The 22,704-nt window shown below is 40.7% G+C and overlaps 1 protein-coding gene across 1 annotated transcript in view; it reads left to right on the plus strand.

Annotated features, from left to right (window-relative positions):
- Positions 1 to 10,788, plus strand: part of MRPS6 (mitochondrial ribosomal protein S6) — a 28,491-nt gene extending 17,703 nt beyond the window's left edge. The window contains exons 2-3 of the mRNA XM_081004511.1: positions 1,835 to 1,974; positions 10,168 to 10,788. Of these exons, the coding sequence (XP_080860637.1) occupies positions 1,835 to 1,974; positions 10,168 to 10,348 (321 nt within the window). The 3' untranslated portion in view covers positions 10,349 to 10,788. The remainder of the gene's footprint in view (positions 1 to 1,834; positions 1,975 to 10,167) is intronic.
- The last annotated feature ends 11,916 nt before the right edge of the window (positions 10,789 to 22,704 follow it).

Raw genomic sequence — 22,704 nt, forward strand, 5'->3', positions numbered from 1 at the left:
TGAAGAGAGTGAGCACTGTTCACCTAGTGGCAAATATGCTATGCAGGCACACCTTGCGAGTGTTAAACATTCTTATCCATTGGCCTTGCTTCACCTTCCTTGCAAGGCAGGATCCACTGCCCACCTCTCACTCACTAGCAGCTTCTACAGTTTTTCTTCCTTTTTGCTACCCCCTCCCAAACCTCTTTGCAGTGGCAGACCTTGGGATCTATTTAAATTGCTTGCAATAATCCTTCAAAAGCAAGGAAGGATTGTGGTTGTAAACTTAGAACATTGGCTATATTTCTGTTTTGTCCCATCTGCTGACCATACTCAGTATAACCTTAGCACTTAAAATACGCTTCAGTGCTATTGTGGTTTTGGGGTGGTTTATTTTGTTTGTTTTTTGACCCTGAAGATGTAAGAGATACGTGTTCAAGAGCTGCATAGGGTCTTCTTCAGCCAACATTAATTAAAAAAGGCCTTTAACTACAGGCTGCACAACTTATTGTGAAACCTCCCCTTCCGATTTTGTGATCCTGTTTCCCCAGTGGAACATGAAGTAACTCGCATACCTAAAACAATGGTTCTATTGTTGAAACAGATACTTATTTCATACTTGCAAAGACTTCGGTTGCATGCGAAAATTTCTTTCCAACTGGTTTGTATTTTTTCTCCAAAGCCACTCTCCTCTGTGGCAGGAGACACCAAGGAAAAACTAGTGAACACATCAACACAAATGCATTGTCCCAACACACATACAGTGGTACCTCGGGTTAAGTACTTAATTCGTTCTGGAGGTCCGTTCCTAACCTGAAACTGTTCTTAACCTGAGGTACCATTTTAGCTAATGGGGACTCCCACTGCCGCCATGCCACTGCCACTCGATTTCTGTTCTTATCCTGAAGGAAAGTTCTTAACCCGAGGTACTATTTCTGGGTTAGTGGAGTCTGTAACCTGAAGCGTCTGTAACCCAAGGTACCACTGTACACCCACACCGCATATACTTGCACATTCAGGGTCCCTTGGAAATGAGAATCTTCAGACTAAGTTGTATTCTGGAAATCTAGTTGCCGAGGAAGCAAAATATCACACACACACAAATCAAATTCATACATAACAAAAGTGTGCAAGGAGGACAAAATCAAATATTGAGAATGGTCCTTTAATTGCAGGAGATGGGTCTGTTCTTGAACTCCGCAGCTCCTGCCTTCACATTATTTCAGATTACTTGTTCATAACAAGGAGTTTCACTGGAGGGAGGCAAGAATGTGGGGGGGGGGGAGACACACACACACGCTTCACAGATATGGAATGCACTTCTCTGAGTGCTCACTTTCACCGCAGATCAGTCTAAAACATTATATCCTTTTAAATTTAATGTAACGCAATGACCTTTAAACGGAATTGAAAGAAATTATCAGCCTGTGTGGTGTAATACGACAAGCTTGACTTCCTGAGTTAATTACAATATGGGTATAGGTAAAACACACTTCAGAAGTGCATTCCTGGAAACTTGCAGCATTTATAAGAATAGTTATTTGCAGTTGTAATGTTGTAATGTGCAGTATATTAAATATATTTGATGCTGTCAAAAATGCACATTCAGTCTAGAATGTCTCCCATTGAACTCAGTTGGGTGTAATTGTGACGTAACAGGTGCACTATGTTGCTGTTAGTGATTGTTATAGTCTGATACAGCACCCTTGGAGGTGATGAGAGAAGAATCAGAATTCCCCCCTCTCCTTTGACATCTATTCCAGTTCCTCCTTTATTATTTTCTTGCCAGGTAAGTATAGGGGGCAATAGTCATTTACTGCACTACAAACACGTGTCGTCTTCTTTGTGTTTAAAGCCTGAGACAGCTGCAACACTGAAACGCACAGTGGAAGCTTTGATGGAGAGAGGAGCAGTGGTGAGGAATTTGGAAAACCTGGGTGAAAGAACGCTGCCATACAGAATCTCAAAGCACAATCAACGTCACACCAGAGGAGGGTATGAGTTTCACAAGCCTTGAGTCTAGTTTTTAATAGTATTTCTTGCCATGGAATTTTTTTGAAAGGGGAGAAGTTGCAGCCTGACAACATTGGGCGGAGCAGGCAAGCAAAGTAGACAGGCTGGCAGAGTAAGTGGGCAGGTGGGTGGCCCAAGCCGGCCTTCACACTTTTCTCGCATTGCCTCCACTTGCCTGTCCGTTTGCATGCGCACACGTACATCAGGGCAAGGGGAATCCAGGATTCAAATGAGCAGGTGGCCATGCTGGGCAGGCAGAGTGAGCAGGTAGTTGGGTGGTGGTCCAGGCAGAGCTGTAGGCCTTCACATGCTCACTTTTGTCACCACCACCAGCAGTCCTCTCAAAACTCTCCCACCCCCTCTCCTCCATCCTATGATCTCACTGCCGCACTAAGGAGGGAATGAAATAGAAGCAAATCTCTTTACCCTGTGTTGCTGCCCACTTTCTGTTGGTGGTGCAAAAGTCAAGAGGAGATAGACACTCATCTTCATTTCCCTGTCTTCCTTGAGTGGCAGTGGCAACAGAGTCCTGGGATTTGGGCAATTAGTGAGTGGATGCAAGAGTTTGGGGGTGCACCGGGGGTGGTGGCAAATGGCAGTGGGGTGGCAAGTGGGGATGGGTGTGTTGAAGAATCTGTGAGGGATATGGGAGGAGTTTGAAGGAGCTGTGGTGCTATTGGGCGGGGGGAGGTTGGCAAGCAACATGAATAGGTAACCCTTAGCTGTTAAATAAATGCTCAAAGCCGTGATCTAAAGACAAGGTAGGAGCATAGGGGAGAACATTGTGTGCAGCTGAGGTTTGGATGTTGCTGCAACTATTTTTACTGATTAGGGACATGGTGGTCATCAGTTAAAGCTGTGTGTGCTGTTCTTTTCTGCATACACATATCACTTCTTTGGATTGAAGCCCAGGTACAGGATTTACTGTTAAGGGCCTCTTAATTTCCATTGGGTAATTAATGTAACTTAGATACACTTTTCATTTCAGAATTAAACTGTTTCTTTCCAGAAGTAGACTCCACAAAGCACACAAATCTGTTTACTTAACAATTCCAAAATGAGGCACACAGTAATTTGGGTAGATAATTTCATTGTTCATATTTATCTGCTAGTTAATGCAAGCATTGATTCTTTACTATTTCCTTTGTTAAGAAATGCCCTTCATGTAGACACTTCCTTTCCAAGGTAACATTTTTATTTCACCAAAGCCAGTTGGAAACGATAATTATTTATCTTTTGAGATACTAATTCAGGGTTGATTTTATTCCCTTTTGTGTATCTGAAGCAAAGTATATTTTTGAGGGTGTTTTTAATGGTGAAATCATTATTAAAGATGGTTGTGCACAAGTAAAAGAAGAATTATTATTGTAGTTACTGATTTTAAGAGAAATATCTTCAGTCCAAGAAAAAAATGCCTTGGCATTTGAAAATTAAGATGCATTAGATAAATGATTACAGTGGACTGCAGAGTTTATCCTATAATTGCTTAACATTTTGCTGTTAAACTCCCTGAGAATATCTTTTGAAAGAGAAATGCCTGTAAGCAAGGATGGAGAAATGTTGCTAGGCAACCAGGGTCGCACAGAGACTTCATTCAATAATCAAAATAACAACTTGCAGTCTTTCTCCCTGGCATTTGAAGATACAAATGTGCACACCTTGATGGGCAGCCAGTGCAGCTTATTACCTGTTTTCCCTTGCGGATATTTCAAATGATACTGCTGCACAAACTGCAGAGATGCACTTCTGAAATGATAGCCACTCAAAACATGTTCACATTTTAAGAGCTTATTATCTTGTATTTCCCTCCCTTACAATAATCTATATAGTTATATATTTATAAAGAAATGTATTTCTTTATAAAGAAACATATTTCTAACCTGCCCTTCAGTACTAGCTCATTTCCCCAAGGGGGGCATGCAAAACACATATTAAAACTAAGTTTGAAAAATAAACCAGATTAAGAGCATATCTTGCAAACCATGAGGAGTGGAATCAAACCTTTACAAGTGCAGAATAAAAGCATTTAGTGTCTTCCTGAAATTGCAGAGATGAGGTCCATCTAACCTGCCTTGGCTTGTGGGTTCCATAGTCAGGGCACAGCCACAGAAAAGGCCCTGTACATTGCTAAAGAAAGCCCACACCATGGTTTAGTTTCAAAAACAGAACAAAACACTTTCTCTTGCAAATACCCCACACAGGAAGCATTCCTGTGCCTAAGGAGCTGCATGTGGTGAGATAGGAGCAGAGGAAACTGCCTTAAACTGAGCCAGACAATCTAGGTCATTATTGCCTACACTGACTGGCTGTGACTTGGGGGGTTTGCATCTAGGTCTAGGACCGTTTTCAGGTAGGTCCTGGGTCCTACTACTGAGTTACGAGCCTTTCAGCTGCATCTGTTTTGTTTCATGTGCATATGCTGCGCAACCTCACCAAACTCAATAGGTCCCTCATGTTTTGCATCATCTTGATTGTGTGAGAACAAGCAAGTATTGATGTGCGTTGGCATCCAAACTCTGGCAATAAGTACTACAGCTTGCGCTGTGTCTGGAGTTGCATAAGAGTTCAACCCGAGTTTAAATTTACCACTAGCATTTGTGCTGTTAAACTGATGATGTGACACAGGCGCACAGCGTTCTGTTCAAGTATTTTGCAAGGTGGGAGATACTGTGTGTGTGCTAAAATCTGTTGGTGCTGTACAGCAGATGTTGAGTGCACTTAAGTTCCATTAGCTGAGCACTTGATTTCAATAGAAGTGCATCTACTTTCTCTTTGAGTGTGCCCTATGAGAAAAGGATTGGGGATTAGGTAGGTAGTGGCACTTCAGAGGCAGATTTCTAAGTTGCAGTGAATAGAATCTGCATTGCCAGTGCAAGTCTACCTGAAAGGCAAGCAATTAAAGTTGATGGCGTCTACTAACACTGTTCACTTTTGTATTTTCATCCATTACAACATTTCACTTAGAAATAAAAAAGCTGATCCATACAGGATCTTTATTGTGAGCAGTGTTCACACAATGTAGTGATGGCCACTTGATTATGATTTTCTGGTCAGGCCATTTCTATACAGTATTGGTCTGGTATTTGTAAGGGTGAAGGGTGGCTTCAAAACATTTTTAATCAGTAAATAGCTTAGATAGCTTTAAAACTAGGCTAGACAAATTCTTGGAGGATAAGTGTATCCTTGCTATCAGTCATGATGCAGTCCCCTGGTCCAGAAGTAGCAGGGCCAACTGCTCTGGACCAAAAGTTTTACTATGTTTTTATATGTGCTGTAAGCCGCCTGGAGTGGCTGGGGAAACCCAGCCAGATGGGCGGGGTATAAATAAAATAAAAGCAATAACAACTACTGCAATAATAAGGCTATTGTCTTTATGTCCTGTGTGTGGGCTTTCCAGGAAATGAGATGTCTGACTGAAAGAACCATCAGCTTGATCCAGCAGAGTCCCATCTTGCATTCATACAAAAAAAGTTATTTAGCTTGTGTACTAGAGGCAATTCTGCTATGTAGAAAGCGTACAAATAGATATGTTGCTGTTGAAATGATGTTACAATCTGCATGTATACGTTTTGCACAAAAAGCCATAAAAGGAAAATAGATGTCTTTTGAAAAAGCTTATGGTACGAAAACTGAATTGAAGCAAATTGTCCTCTGTGTTCGCTATGAAAGGGGTGGTTTGTTGTTCTTGTTTCTTCTTTCCTGGATCATGGCAATTTCTCTTAGTGTTGCTTTTAAAAAATAAATTCAGTTGTGGACATAAACGTCTACCATATGGCAGGTTTCCTAGCACATCGAATCATGAAATTATTGCTTAACATTTTTCTTCTCGCTTTCATTCTTCATAAATAGACTTGCATTCTATGGGATACTAGAAACTGCCATCAGTTGATGTTGGCTGGTGGGTATGACTGTGCTTTTCAAGAGCTTTGCCTGATTCTTCTGAGATGAAATATCCTTAAAAAATATTTTCTTCAGTACATTGGATTGGAGTACACGCTATACTTCCAAATGTGAAGCCGTTTGTTTTGCCAAGTGTGTAAACACTTAAGTTGCAGTTGTTGCACAAAAGGTAGCTAAAGCTGCAGTCCTAATCCCATTTACCTGTGAATAAGCCCCATTGTGCTTGGTGGAACTTGCTCTATGAAAAAGCTTCGTCCTTACGATCTGTGCTGTGCGCAGCTCAAGGATTCCTTGCCCCCTAGTCCAGGTAGTATTTTGAGAGGCAAATGGAGGGTTCTGTCCCACTTCTCTTGCATAGCAGTCAAGAGGGGATGGACTTGGCCTGCAAGTGAAAGCTGACCATGTTTCAGATTCAGATGTTAATATGGCTCATTCGATCTTTTCCAGAAGTGTCCAGCACCTTTGGGATTCCCAGTTTGGCTCTTGCCCATTAGTAGACAAGAAGTTATTCTAGTGTGTCTCTCAGCCACACAATCGGTGATATTCATCTTGACTTAATAAGCCTTCTGTGGTGTAGTCTAAAAATTGTGATGGCATATTGGAAAGCTGAAGCTGACTCTTTATAAAACATGGAAATTTCCTGGGCACGGTCTTAACCAGGTTCTCCCTTGGGCCCTCATTCACACAAGATCAGCTGAGAACTGCTTTTCCCAATAGGATTCCAAAACAAGCCTGGTCCAGGTGTTTCTCTGGTGCTGATTAACTTTGATAAACACATTCGGGAATATAGTTGTCTAGTAGACTATATTTTAAATCCCTGGATTTAATTTTGGCCTGGATACAGTTCAATATCCAGTCCTCTTTTCTTACCACTTGTTTGATCTGAAATAGGTGTTCATTTAACTCTTTACAGAGATGTTATTTTGGCAGTAAAAAGTCTTAACTGTCCCATCACATTTTATGCACAGTGCACCAAAATAACTAGGGTTTCTGTACTGAATCAGCAGAATCGTCCTGATTTTTTGTTTTTCTGTACCGGTTTTTGCTGCTGGTGCCTGGAGAGTTTGAGCTTTACTTCCATCAGTTTTGCCTGCAAAGGAACATTATATCTCTGTAAATAGATCTTTGCCGCCTCCTCTCTTCCCCAACCACCTTTCTTCCCATCCCATCCTCAAACCACATGCACCAGGTCTAGTTACTTTGCACGAGAAACTGTAGTGCTACAGTACTTACGTACCTGGTCACAACTCATTGCTGAACATGGAGCTGCTCCACACATTATAGAGCTGCTGGGTTGCACAAAACACAATTGGTTCTGGCTTGATTGCCTACGAACAGAAAGTAAGTTCCAGCTCAGCTCTTAAAGTGCAGTTGCTTTTTCTTTTGTTTGTCTGCCTGGGGCATACCTGGGCTATAATTCCAAAAGACAAAGGTGGATTTTCCTGATCTCTTGTACACGGATACATACCAAATCCATAGACTGGCTCCAATACTGGGGGTGTTTGATACAGCTAATAAACTTGCATGCTGCAAGTTGCTATGTTTCTTGTATCTCCAGATAACATTTCTTGCTGCTGCTGAAATGGCAACGACAAAGACAATGCAGCAGCAGCATCTCATCTCCCCCATCCCCCAATGCTGCCTTCAGTTATCATCAACAGCAGCACAGTGGAAATTTCCACTGCCTGCCTATATGAGCAGGAGAGAACACGAGTTGCAAGCCATTCCTTTTGGAGCAGAATCCATTTCAGTTTTAAAGACACAATGGAAAGCAGCCCACTATTCTCGTTTAGCAAGGTAGTAGAAAAATTAGTAAAATGTAACAGGGGGGTTATGTTGTGAGTGTGTCATAATTATTCCCTAAAAGATGCAGACATAGAACATACATTCTATATCTTTGTTTCAGGAGGATTAGATGAGCACAAATAGCAGGAAAATGTTAAGGTTTTGTTTCTTTAAAAGAGATGGCTCTTGAATTTTTCTCTCACTCAGTTTACAGTAATACCTCATTAAGACTAAATGCTGCAAGCTCCATATGAAAGGAAATAGGGCAAACCTCATTTATCGAAGTCAACTAACAGCACAATCCTTTAGATGTCTATTCAAAAGTAAGCCCCACTGTGTTGAATGGGACAATCCCCAGAAAGTTAGTATTGGATTACAGTCTACTAGACCACTAAAATATTATGTTCATTTCCAGAGACTTGGCAGTCGAATATCAATAAAACAGCAGCTAAACACACTAATTTGAAACGTGCCTTTCCAAAGGCTTTTTTAAAATTGTGGCATGGGGCAGCCAACTTGCACATTCTTAGGAGGAAGTTTCATAATGTTGGGGCCACTACTGAAAAGGCCCTGCCTTAGAGCCTGTTCTCTGTCTTGAGAACAGAGAATTCTATTTTAAGAGGCATTCTCATTTTTCTTCCTCTCAGGATGAAGTGCCTTTTCTAATATGATGCTTGCTGCAGTATGGGCATCATACCCCAGAACTATTGTTTTTCCTCATATGGAAATTTATGTAGTTGTAGTTGGTTGATCATTGAAAACTCGTATGATGATGATTTATTTAACCAAGCTGGTATCCTAGGATACTGTTCTACTTTTCTGAGAGTTTGATTTGATATCGTACACACATGTGTGAATTTCTTTTTTCTTATTTACTTCAATTCACTGTAAAACTTTGAACAAAATATAAATTGAGCATGTGCATAAAAACACCAGTGGCTACTTTTGAGGGGAAAATAGATTGTGGAAGGGGAGGGGTCAGTTTGGACTGGAAAAGTGGTGAGCATGTATGTTTAAACCATTCCCCTGCTCGCTATCTTTCCACTACTGCAGTGGAAACTTGGCCCTCCAGCTGTTTTGGGACTACAACTCCCATCATTCCTAACTAACAGGACCAGTGGTCAGGGATGATGGGAACTGTAGTCCCAAAACAGCTGGAGGGCCAAATTTGGCCATCACTACACTTCTGGTTGGCCTTCACATAGGGTTCCAGATGCATGTTTGCTTATGCAATCCTGCCTAGAATTCCACTGGAGAGAGACTGCAGTAGAAAAGAGGTGGGAAGAGTTTGGGAACTTATCCCATCCCAATCCTTCTTTATTCCAAGTAGTTGCTTCTTCCTAATGGAACCAGGCACTGGTTTTGTCTCCCATTTCAAAGCCAGTAGTTCCATCCTCAAAAAGAAGCTACTCCAGCTTGTAGAAAAACGACTGGGTGTTGATATGATCACAGTGAAGTTTTGAAAATCACTTTGCTCCCATGAAACAAATTTCCAGGATTTTTCCTTGCACTTGAGTGAAATAGAAGATCTGAAATGTTCTTGCACATGGTAAACACTCCGTTCGTCAAAGTAGACGTTGGCAAACAGGAGAATGTTTGCCTTGATATCAAGAATTCCAGGCAGTACTAGAAGTGTGTGAAAATTAAATCTCTGCATTGTTGCCAAGGTTGCAGAGAACTACAGTATGGTATGCAGAGCCTCTGAATGAATGCCAAGACTCTTAAGTTGGTGTTGCCTGTCTTCAGATGTGGCTTCTGTCCTCAGTAATTTGAACTTTCAAAGCAAAAGGACAATAAATACTGCTGCTTTGACCTGTTTTTTTGCTTCCTATTTCTAAGTAGAAAAATGCCATCTTGCTATAGCAAATTTTTGATGGGAAGCATGCATATCTTACAATATGTAACTAGATTCTCTGATATCGGATATCATATGTGTAGCATGATGGTGCTCTCCAGCTGTATAGGGAGGAAGAATGCATGGAATACATAGTCTCTCATACAGGCTCAATCCTTGTTCAGAGCAACAATAAAATGATACTCTGGGGACTTGCCCTAAATTCATAAAATTTATACTAGAATGCCTCTTGGAAATGCATTTCTTTTCTGGAACTTTGATCTCTAGAAGTTCAGACACTCTCCAGATGAGCTTGGATCTGTTGTGATTATAAAGGAAAGGGTTATGTAACTTCTGGCATTTTTAGTGGATGCCAACTTAGAAGGCTTCAAAAGGGAATTGGGCAAATTCATGGAGTGAGTATGAGTCACAAAAGGTATATAATGCCTCTGGGATCAGAGGTGTGATGTCTTTGCATACCATTTTGTGGGAAACAGCAGCAACAGGAAAATGTTGCTGCCCTCATGCCCCATTGGCACGTGGTTTGCCCCTTTAGGAAATGCTGCGCTAGATAGACCTTTGTTCTCATCCACCAGGGCCCTTGTGCTCTTTCATGCTTATAGCTTTGTTTTTATTGTATTCTTCTTTATTTCCAGGTATTTTTTGGTAGACTTCAATTCTCCACCAACAGTTGTTTCAGCCATAAAGGACCATTTAGGACGTGATATTGATGTGATCCGGTCTTCCATTTTAAAGCACCATGTGGCAAATTCAGAAGAATGCATGGGCATGATACCAGACAGCACTGAAGATAAGCTAACAAAGATGAAGAAATAGAGGCATTGCTGCCCCTAATTTGAACCTAGTTGTAAGGATCTGTGATTTATGCAGTGTGCATAGGTGTGTTACTTTTGACTATTCTGCAGCAGATGAAGTTTTATATATATACTTTGTATTTTAAAATCAGGGCATTTCCCCCCAAAGTATTGCATCTGTTGCTGAAGTTTATCCTGCCCTAGAAAATTGAGGATGCTGTCTTAATACATGCTTTAAGAAGGAAAAGGAAAAAGCAAGTCCCATTGAACAAAATAGGACTTGATCCCAAGTAAACATTCACAGACTCAAACTGTCAAGCTACTATTGTTTTTTTCAGTTAGGACCTTTGAGATATCATATACTTATACAGTTATAATGTTCTACCATGATGTAAACAACATTATAATAAAATAAAAATTTGTTTATGAATGTAATAATGTAATAAAAAAATACAAAAAGGACATTTAATGACTGGTTTATAAAGGAACAAACATTTAGTAAATTAATTCTGATCACTAGCATATTGTTTTCAATGCATTTAAGTGCTGCTGGGTACTAGTTCATGGAAGTTAAGAAAATAATATGGCTATACAAAAATGTACATTGCAGTGTTGGTTTTTTTTTTTTACAAAATAGAACCAGACACTATCTTGATATTTGTTTTTAAAATATCCCTAAATATAACTGCTGGCTGCTGCTTCTCCATTTAGAAATACTAATTGTGTGGATTAATAATAACAATTACATTAGCTTAGTGGATGGATAGATTCAATAAAGCCTTAGCAATTTCCTAATTTTATTCTCATTCCATGTTTTTCCTCCATAAGACCCCAGTAAGATTTCCAGTGCTGCTCCTTTTTTTAAGGTTAGGGAAGACTTTATTTTTTTAAATGTTTACATTTTTTTTGTTTTCAATGTAACAAGTAACAATAAAAAAATAAGGAACAACACCCTTCCACCAATTGAAAATAAAACAGCCATACACAAATAGGATTGTATACACATGTATAAAAAGGGTGTACCGAAGAATCTTGATATACCAAGACTAAAGAAAAAAAGAGACCACACAACGAAAGGACATATGAAAGCTCAGAGTCAAGGTAAGTGGTCAGACCAAAAAACCAAGTGGCAACACAGAGGACATTTAGTACATCGTGCTTGCGTAAGGTAAGGCAAGAAGGGCCACCCACAATTCCAAATTCATCGCATTTTTATCAGAAATTGGTTAGCCTGCTCCATTAGGTCAGTTACAGAAGACGGAAAGTTTATGTTTGAGGTTAAAACAAACTTTGTACAGTGGTACCTTGGTTCCCAATCTGTTCCGGAAGCCTGTTCCAAAACCAAAGCGTTCTAAAACCAAGGTGTGCTTTCCCATAGAAAGTAATGCAAAATGGATTAATCCATTCCAGACTTTTAAAAACAACCCCTAAAACAGCAATTTAACATGAATTTTACTATCTAATGAGACCATTGGTCCATAAAATGAAAGCAATAATCAATGTACTACACAGGGGTACCTCAGGTTAAGTACTTAATTCGTTCTGGAGGTCCATTCTTAACCTGAAACTGTTCTTAACCTGAAGCACCACTTTAGCTATTGGGGCCTCTTGCTGCCGCCGCGCCACCGGAGCACGATTTTTGTTCTCATCCTGAAGCAAAGTTCTTAACCCGAGGTACTATTTCTGGGTTGGCGGAGTCTGTAGCCTGAAGCGTATGTAACCCGAGGTACCACTGTACTATAAAATAAATAAGATGGTATTGTAGTTGATAGAAATTAAAATTACTATTTTTTCTTATGTGCACTGATGATAGTCATTGATGGGAAGGGGGGCTTTTATCCATTTCTTCAGTCACAATCAGTAGCTGAACTGGGTTACACACAGTCACAAAAACGAAGTCACAAGTCAGTCCCATAAAATGAAGAACAAGTCATAGTCAAGCGAAAAAACACAACAAAAATGCAAAAAATAGCAAGAACAAATCTCCAAATATCACCTCTGTGTTGTGTGGGCGCTCGGGACTCAACAGCCGACAGACTCTGATTAGCAGCGGGGGACTCAAATTTACAAACAACACACACTCATCAGGAAGTAGAACATGTTCAGCTTCCAAGGCAAAGTTAACAAACCGGAACACCTACTTCCAGGTTTGCAACGTTCTGTTTCCAAGTTGTTCATAAACTAAGCTGTTCTTAAACACTTCAAGTCTGGCTTGAGCCTGAAAGTTTACTGTCATATCTGCTGATAATCTGTTGATTTAAGAAGAGGAATGTTGTGAAAACCCTACTATACCACTGTTGAGGTAAAAACAGGTCATCGTGCTAAAAAAAAAAAACCTCAAGGAAAAGCTAAAATTGGGAACCACTATGTGTCCTTTCCGGTGACAGCTAGAGCAACCACAGCCACAAAGATGATGGATTCAAAATACTAAGCGGGTGCCTTGACCAGTCATCCTGCCAAATACAGCAAAGCCTTTATATACTAGTGTTATCTTAGTTCATAAATGTGTTTCTCTAAATCAGAACTTTCTGTGTGAATAGTCCATTTGATGTAGTAGGTAGTTCACACTGATACATACTAGTGTCTTCCAATCACCCCATTCCACATGCACACTTTCTGTTCCCAATATAAATTAACTGCTGCTCAGGTCAGTAATTAGCTATTTTAAGCCACTAACACGCAGGAGCTTTTAAAGCCCTGTATAACTAACTGTCTGTTTGGAGTATACGTTGACTTAATGCCAAGGGGTTTGTTTATTTTTGGGTAAATGACAGTTTCAGTAAGCTGAGCAAAAACCCTGCTGTAAAGTGTGCTAGCAATAGTGAGCAGAAAGTCCCATTAGAAACACCTTGAAAATCCAAGTTTTCCAGTGATATACCTTAACGTTACTGGTTTTCAGTATCACTTTTGAGTTTGCTTGTATCCCTAATCTTGCCAGTGCCCAGAAGTGTTGCATGTATACTTTGAAGAGCTGGAATCTCAGTTATTAAAAATGTGATGGCATTTTCAAAACATCTGTGCAGTTGGTGGCAGGAGTAGGAGGATATTAGCTAAAGGTAGGAAGCCAGGGGGAAGTTTCCACTATCAGTGTTGGAAAATCATTTTTAAAAGCTACACAGCTCCCAGCCAGGTGTCTAGGAATCATGATTATACTAGGATCTCTATTAGCATATATAGGAGTGCTTAAAATGTGGGGTACTTGGTCCACACATACCATGTTTCTTGCCAGAAACACTAGTGCCAATGCTGCAAACAGAAGAATAGAATTATCCAAGGCCTAACAGGATCCTAACTACACTATATATTGTTATGGGTTTGCTATCAGATTTCTGCCGGTAGGGCTGTCAAGGTGGGTTGCCTTGGGGCAATGCTTCTACTTGACAGATGTTAGCAGCCTACTGATGTGTTTCCATGGGAACGAACACATAAACCACTTTCCTGAATACTGAAAGGGTAAAAGGTAAATTTCCCGCTCTTCTAGACAAAGGCAGCACAATCCAAATGTATGTGTGCCAGCTCAATCTGGGGGTGAAGAGAGGAGAGCTGTCTCTTTAAGTAGGGTTGCTCTGTAAGTAACAGGATGAATGCTGCGTCTCTGGAGATTCAGCACGGGAGCAGTGCACTTTGGCTTTCTGATGGAGTGTTTCATTTCTCTGCCTATGCTCAAAACTGTATATTTGCTAATAAATGCAAATCATTTTAATGTGCTAATAAGCTTCCAGCAATGCCTTTGCATAGGGAACCGAACCTGGGTAAACACTGTTCTCCCAGAACTCCGCAGCACACAGAGAAGTAGGGTGAGCATAATATGCAGACGGGAGTCTATCAACTTATTAAATGATAAACTGCTCTTGCATGGAGCATGAAGGCTATGCAAGACAACATCCTTCCCCAGTCTAGTATCTTCTGGATCTTTGGGTCTCAAACTCTCATCAGCGCCAGCCAAAATGTTCAATAATCAGAGACAATGAAAGCCAATATCTGGAGGACACTGGGCTGCTAGGGAAGGCTAGCTTATGGTAACCCATGATATTTCCTCAGAGGTTTCCTCAGATTTCAATGTGACCTATTATATGCACATTTACCTGGGGCTAAGTTACATTAAACTCAGAAGGACCTTTCTGGACACACAGAGAATTGTAAGGAAAGCACAGCAAGTTTTTAAAAGGCGCTTTGGTAACGCCATATGTTTCTTCACATAACTTTGGCTTGAGCCCTGACAGTATAAAGGTTCTGGCCTGAGTTCCAGCCAACCCTGGCTCAAATTAAAAATGGGGCAAAGAAGATCAGACTATTCAGCCAGCCCTACACAGTTTTGTTGTAAATAGAATTCCTGTTTTGTCTGTAGTCAGTTCGAACTTGTAAAGGGGCCCAAAAAACTCCTGTGCGACTCTTGCTACATAATCATTTGCACTTTGAAGTTTTAGGAAGACAAGAATAAAGTTAATCTCCAATTTATTTCCCTGTTAGGTTTTTCCTTTTTCCTTTGGGATAGCTGTACTTTTAAAAAAGCTATGTTTCTTAGATCTCCCCACCCCCCAATTTTTTTTAAATAATGGGTGTACTACAGGCAATGACTATTTTGCATGGCGGTTGCATTCCTGATCCTTGCATGTGTTGCTGTAGCATATGTAAACCCCCCTTTTCGGCTACTTATGGGTTGCGGTAATGCACATGTGCACAACTGTCATTGCTTGTACTAGGTTGCAATCATTATTGTGTGGATGCTATGCTGATGATGAGGATGCATAAGTTGCCCTTCCGCTTTAAAAAGTGCTCAGAGTTGTGTGCATATATAACAAACCAAACATAAGCTTACAACAAAGCTACTTTAAAACCAATACCACTAGCACAGTTAGATGCTATACTGCACATTTCTACAGGCCTACTGGATTAGAGATATTTTCAATATTTACTAATAAAAATAATACATAGTATCGCTGTAGCATCTTTGGTCCTGAATGCAAAATATTAGTACTCCAAAGCAAGCTGCGGATGTCTTCCAGCTCTTTGGTGTTTGTCCAGAACAGTGGTGGAGAACCTGTGGCCCACCAAATGTTGAAGTATAAGTCCCATCATCCCTGACCTTTGACCATGATGCTTGCGGCTGATGGGAGTTGTAGCGCAACAACCTCAGAAGTGCCACAGTTTTCCTGTCCTTGGTCTAGACTCTAGAGCCTTTACAATTTTCTTTATCTCTTTTCTGGAATATTTTTAATTATGACATCTCAGAAAGGAAAATATTTCCACTGGCAACTCCCAACACATAGAATCTGGCTAAATCATCCCTTCAACTGTCCCATATTTTTTCAGGAATATGTAAAGACAATAAACAGAAATCCAATGTAAAGTGCTAGAGGATGGCATTAAGTAGATGTTGGGATAGTTGCAAACCTTTTTAAAAGACGGCTCTGCAGATAGCCTAACAGACTCAGAGCTCCATATACATGATTGCGCTGAAAAATAATCAATTACAAGTACCGTGGTACCTCGGGTTACATACGCTTCAGGTTACAGACTCCGCTAACCCAGAAATAGTGCTTCAGGTTAAGAACTTTGCTTCAGGATGAGAACAGAAATCGTGCTCCGGTGGCGCGGCGGCAGCAGGAGGCCCCATTAGCTAAAGTGGTGCTTCAGGTTAAGAACAGTTTCAGGTTAAGTATGGACCTCTGGATTAAGTACTTAACATGAGGTACCCCTGTACAGTAAGCAACACTTGCCTTTGCAAGGATAATTGGGGCCACCAGGCACTGATTGTCCCACCATCACCTGCTTTCTACCAATCCCTGAGCTAGGATATATTTCTTTGACAAATTCTTACTTTATTGACCTGGGGAAGATTCATAGCTCAGTGGCAGAGTATTTATTTTCTATATATGGCAAGTTCAGTGCCAAGGATCTCTGCTTATAGCATATCTGAGAACGCCCTGAGAATTGCCCCACATCAGAGGAGATAGTAGCAGACCAGTTGTACCAATGGTGTGACTCACTCTAAGGAAACTTCTTGAATAGGCGCTGCTTTTAATTTAACCAGAAGCTTGCCTCTACAGCTCTCTTATGAATTGTGAAGGGGATGTACAAGGGCAAAGACTTAGTCACAACTCAGAATACGCAATGACCTTGTTTTGTTCTGAAAGCTTGCTGGCAAAAAATACCCACTTTTAATTCTCCCACAGAACTATAGTTTAGTAAAAAGCTAGCTTCACTGATCCTCAAATACAGTCCTATCACCATTGCCCTTCTTTAGAACTTTAGCTAAGATAAGACTGGGCAGTAAAGGATATGTAATGTATTTACCTTGAGTGTACGTTTCTGGTGACTATGGGACCATGCCCAGCAAGCTCACTTTAAACACAAGAACCAAGGCCATGCCAACCTTCTCAATGTAAATCAAATCCAAACTGCTTGATCGTTTAGCTTGTTAACTATTAACACTTTTCTTCTTTCCAAATTGCAACAGCCGTTGGGTAAGAGCAGACTGTGGTGATCCCTGAAATGCGCTATAAATATTATTTGTCCCCTTCCATTGATTCAAATTTACATTACTGGCTTGCTGGGCCTAAGGAAAACTAAATCAAGGGTGGAAGGGAATAAATCAACTCATATAATTTTGATCCTGGTTGGACGGGCTTCTCTTGGCCATGTTTGGAAGACAGGCCTCCTGCCAAGGCACTGCTGCTGCCTAGACTCTGGATGGGAAAGGTTTCGTTCCCAAAACACTTCAGAGCAAAGGTTAGAGCCGAAGGACTCTGCTTGTTTGTTTGTAGGGAAGAGGCTGAATGAACACAGCAGAATTTATGAATCAGAGGTTTTCATTTGGAGGTCAGAGGTCTCTGTTCTAACCAGACCAGGTGTTTGAAAGAACCTTTTCATAGGCAGCATTTTTAAAGTACACCTCAGCGGGACAACCATGCACTTTGAGACAGATATCACAAAGGAACACAAACAGGAGAGGCAGGACAGGCTATAATCAATTTTGTCAGGTGTCTGCATGGTGTCAGACTTGAGCTTGTGCTGTAAGAAACATACACTTAAAATCTAATGCTAGTATTTTGTAGAAACTTAGCAGGAATGTTCATGGGTACCACTTGTAGGCTAGACTAGAACTTTACAAGGAATGGTCCAAAAATATACAGAATAGGTCATGAGGGTATTGTCATTTTTATTCGTTGAATTTCATACATTGTGTGTTGCAACAAACCCTGTCTAAAATGTCATGTTACATTGCATCATAGAAATAAACAGGCATGCAAGAAGGACATTCTTGCTGAATAATCTGTGAATAAAAATACTGTATTTTGTTTATTTCAGCATACCGTATCCCATGTTTTCTTTTTTCCTTCTAAATAATTTTAATTTGGTTCCACAAATTCATTCACATTCATATTCATCCATAGTAAAATAACAATAATTCACAAGATTCTTCTGAATATCAAGACTTCTCTCTTCCCCTCCGTAGGTTCTTTGAGTAACTTTTTAACTTTTTAACAAGTCCATCCAGTTTACTGTCCTCCATTGTATCCAAAATCTACGTGTCATTGCAAGATTTATTTAAAAACTGCTGAAGAGTTCAAGTGTTTACAGTGCTCTTTCAAATATAATATCAATTTGTTCCAATCTTTACTGAAGTTTTGATCCTCCTGATTTCTGATTTTCCAGGTTAATCTTGCCATCTCTGCATAGTCCAGTAGTTTTGTCTGCCAATCCACCCTGGTAGGTACCTTATCGTCTTTCCAGCTCTGGGCAAGCAGTATTCCATGTTTTCAATCCAACAGGCTTTTCAGAGCAGTTTACAATAACACATTAAGTATCTTTAGCAAAAGAAATAGATAAAACTACAAACTGGCAACAATATAAGTCAGTTCATATAGGAAGCTGCCTCACACTGAGTCAGAGTGTTGGTCCTCCTTGCTCAGTTCTCTGTACACAGACTGGCAGTAGCTCCCCAGGGTTTTAGGTAGAAGTCTCTCACAGCCCTACCTGGAGATGCTGGGGCTTGAACCTGTGACCTTCTGCATGCAAGGCAGATGCTCTACTACTCAGCTACCACACACAGAGACCAACTGCTGATAAAATTCATTGCTGGTTATTAGATGCAGCAGCTTTTGCCAGCCTGGTGCCCTCCAGCTGTTTTGGACTATATCTACAAAGAAGCTTAAGGGTACTGGGTTGGCAAAAGGCTGGAGTACAACAATACAATGCAATTTATATGAGTCAACTACGATTCTGAATAAATTAACCACATTGTGACTAGACCCAGTAGAGCCCCTCTGGGTGCTTGTGAAATGGCTGAAAATATTTTTAAAATGTAATGTTCAAATAAAGATCCCAATCAGCTTCAAAATTAATTCTTCTGTGAAGATCATCTTATTTTCACAGTCTGTTATCGGTACTTCTTTTATATTCTTCTAAGCTTCTGTAGAATAATATTTGATCATTAAACACCACAGGAAACATCTTTTAGAGATGGCAATCACAGACTCTGTTTTTCTGCTTCATTAGCAGAATCCTTTAAGTTTATAAAAACTGCTTTCATATCCTTAGGCTCTTTCCCCTCCTCACTTTTGGCGCTAAAAATTTCAGATGTGACAATAAATTGGGGAACACTCTCATGATCCCTTTCGGAGAGAACAGCACTCTATCTCTTTTCCCCTTTGTTTTTCTTCAGCATTGAGGCAGATGAGCAGTTGATGTTAAGTCACAATCTTGTTTCCCTTTAGCATTCCTTATAGTAGTTGGCTCAAACAAAGGGCAATGGCTTGTTTTGTATTGTATGGGACATGGTGAAGTCATTGTGGCTCCCTTTGTTTCCTTGATTATCTTAACTCTAAAAAGTGTTTTGATACGGACCTTCCATCTCTGAACAACAATGGTTCAAGAAGTATGGTGTGGAAAATGCAAATGAGAACTTTGGGTATGATCAGACCAGCTCTTTGTGCAGGTTGTTTTGTCTTCCGTTTGTAATGCTGGGAAGCCCTCCCCAAAAGCCTGTTCTGTGCTACTGTACATATGGGGCTGGGAGGGATCCTGCTGTCAGACGCGTCCTGTGATAGCAGAATCCAGGATGGCCTGAACATGCCAATCTAGCAGGCTCCTTCCTCTCTTACTCCAGCCCCAGCCTCAAAGACAAAGCCCACTAGGCTTAAGATGTCTTCATCTCCACAGAGCAGCACAGCATGCAGGGTGCTCTCATATCACTTGGCCCCTATACATAACAACAGGACAGGTGTGTGCTTTAGTCTGGAGCACAGGTAAATGCCATATGGTTGAAGGATCATCAAATAGTTTGGACAGTAGCTTAAGGAAGAGACAGGAAAGCCATAAATACAACTCTGATAGGTGGCATATGGGAAAGTGGACAATTGCGGTAGTGTTGAGATGAACTGAAAAATGAAAGCAGAAAGTACAAATCCTATTTATATTTACTCAGAAGTAAATCCCATTGAGTTTGATGAGACTTGCTCCCAAGGAAGTGTGTACAAGTTTGGAGGTTTAACCTTGAATCATTCCCACATTTCAGTAATTAGTGGAAAGGTGACGTGAGCCAAAAGGATGAAATGCCATATTATATAAGAAACATTTCTTTAGGGTAGGGAAAATGTCAGGGAAGCAAAAACATGTGACTAGAGAACAACAAAAAAGGATGGTAACAGATGGGGAGCAAATGATAAAAAGGAAACAGTGTGGAAATGATGAGGTCTCTGAAGGTGATTATTGGTGTGGAAAAGCCAAAAGGGAGATGTGATAAGAGAGAAAGGAACATGACCAATGATGGACTTGAGAGAGAGAATTATTAGCAGTGAGGTTAGCAGGTGAACAGACAGGGATTCAGTGAGTGGATGCATGTATAGATAAGAGTGTGAGAGAGAAACAGATTGCTTGCAAATCTGTAATGTGCAAAAGATAATAAATGTCTCCACTAGAACAGATGTCCCCATAGTGCAATGTTGGTGTCAAAAGAAGGGGAGATTAAAAGAAGTCTCAGATGCAGCAATAGCACATTCATTAGGAACATTCCACAAAGAAACAAGTTTTGTGAATATCAGTGAAAAGTGCCTCCATTCCATGAATGCAGAAGAAATGTCTAAGACAAGAGTTGGGGGGGGGGGCTGCTGTATTCGGGTACCTTGTAAACTTCAAGAAGATGAATGGGCAGATGGACTTCAACTGCGGATGTTTGGATATTTAGTTATTTTGCAGTTTTCTAAATAAGAACATCCATCTATCAAATTTTTGGGTTTGAATCCATCTGTCCTCCCTCTCCCTGCTCAGTCTGAGTCTCACAGCTGCAAATTCCAGTTTTATCTTTTTAATGCTCTAAATATATCTACTGTGGGATTCTTTTCTGAGCTATTACAGATGGTATGTTAGAAACAACATGCTTTGAGTGAACTTCCATATGAAGTAGAACACCTTTTGCCCTCAAGAAGGTGAGCTGCCAAAAGGTGCTGGGCATACTAGATTCTCCAATAAATCTCTCCATTTTGAACATTGGCTTTGCTTCTTTTCTTTAATATCCTGATTGTGAGTGCCCACAGTACATTGACCTTATTTATAGCAGCTGAAACAAGTTTGATATTTCAAGAGTTTGAAGTTGCACCCTTGGTCCTTTTGTGTTTCTAAGCAGTGATGTTGGCATTATATTGCTCCGCCCTCAGCACAATAACTTGTGCACAGCCATTGATTAAAGCTTCCTATTGATCATCTGTATGCTAAACTGGAAGGGTCTTGAAAAATCAAGTACCTGGTCAGACAGTCTATCCAATACTAGTCATTCAGCTATCTGCAGTATGGACAGCTGGGAGCAGCTAGAGGACACAGCATGAGCTGAGATCACAGGCGGGCATGGAACGTTGCCACTGCTTCCATGTAGCTTGCAGGTAGTGGGAATTCTGTGAAACTCTACAACCTTAGATAAAGCTGTCAAATTCCTTCCTGTTAACACATTTTGAATCCTACAGAGCAAAACCTTGCACTTGTTAATGCCCAAAGCAGAAACATTCAACGTGAATGCACAATTGTAACATAAAACTGAGAGTCTGTATCTATTTTCTAAACTGAAAACCCAGAAATGTTGCAAGCTTTGTATGTTTAATGTTGTTTACTGTTTACATTTGTACTTTGTTATTAGGCTGCAACACTTCATTAGTTGTAACTCCTCTCAAATTCCCTTATTTGAGGCATCTCTGGATTTCTTACATACAGAGAAACCTGTGTGGTGGTATATATGTGAGGTTTGGTTCTCCTGCTGTGTTTGCTGAGACAGAAGATGAAGCTACGCATCATGAGGCAAACGTAGGGTTCCTAGCCCAGTGCTCAACTTTTAAACCTAAGTCAAGGGGAAAAGGGAACTTGTCAAGAACTGATTTTCCCTCACAAATCTTCCCATGCTCCTGTATATGTATTACCTTAGCAAATTTCAGTCTAGGAACATACATATCCTTGAACCAGTACATTCCACAAATCTTAATTTGTACTTCAGAAGGATAATCACACACTGTAGGGAAAAATGCAGACAAAGTACATTGACAACATTTTGGTTGCCAACTTTGTGGGGTTTAGGGGTGGGGTTGAAACTTGGTATGTGGATAAAAGTAAGATGAGTAATTTGAAATGGTTACTACTTTTGCACTATTAACAATATGCTCTCTTCTTCTTCTTCTTCTTCTTCTTCTTCTTCTTCTTCTTCTTCTTCTTCTTCTTCTTCTTTCTCCTCCTCCTCCTCCTCCTCCTCCTCCTCCTCCTCCTCCTCCTCCTTTGCCCATGCAAAAACTCTTTGCCCCCACTCTCCACCAGGGCTGTGCAACCCCCTCTCTTGCTCTCCAAATCCAATCAACCCCACACCCTCTGCCCATGCAAAAGCTCTCTCTCCCTCACTGGACCAAGCCCCTGCAAACCCCTCTCTCACCCTCCACTACCCACCCTCTGCCCATGCAAAAACTCTCTCTCTCAAACTCCTCCTCCTGGCCCCACCCCACCCTCTGCCTGCATCTCACCACTCTTAGCTCTCCTCCTCATAGATCCACCCTCTGCCCACACAGTTTTGAAAATGAGGGTGAAGATGAGCTCGAATATGAAAAAAGCCATCCAAATGGGACAGGGAACACTTTTCTCCGAAAAAAGGATGACCACCTTTTTCTAGGGACAGATTGCAACCCTAACTCAGGTCTTGCTTTTAGGGTTCCGATAGACATCAGCTTAGCCACTGAGAGAACAAGATACTGGAATACACGGGCTAATGGCCTGATGCAGCAGAGCTCCTTCTATATTCATATGTGGGATTTGCTGCCGTGAATTCAACTTCTCTCTGTTTACATCTATTGCATATACATAGGATTGTATTAATAATGCTTCTGAGTTGAGAACTTCTTGGTTTGT

Source organism: Podarcis pityusensis, assembly GCF_964106645.2.
Source record: "Podarcis pityusensis genome assembly, chromosome: 4".
Taxonomy (NCBI): Eukaryota; Metazoa; Chordata; class Lepidosauria; order Squamata; family Lacertidae; genus Podarcis; species Podarcis pityusensis.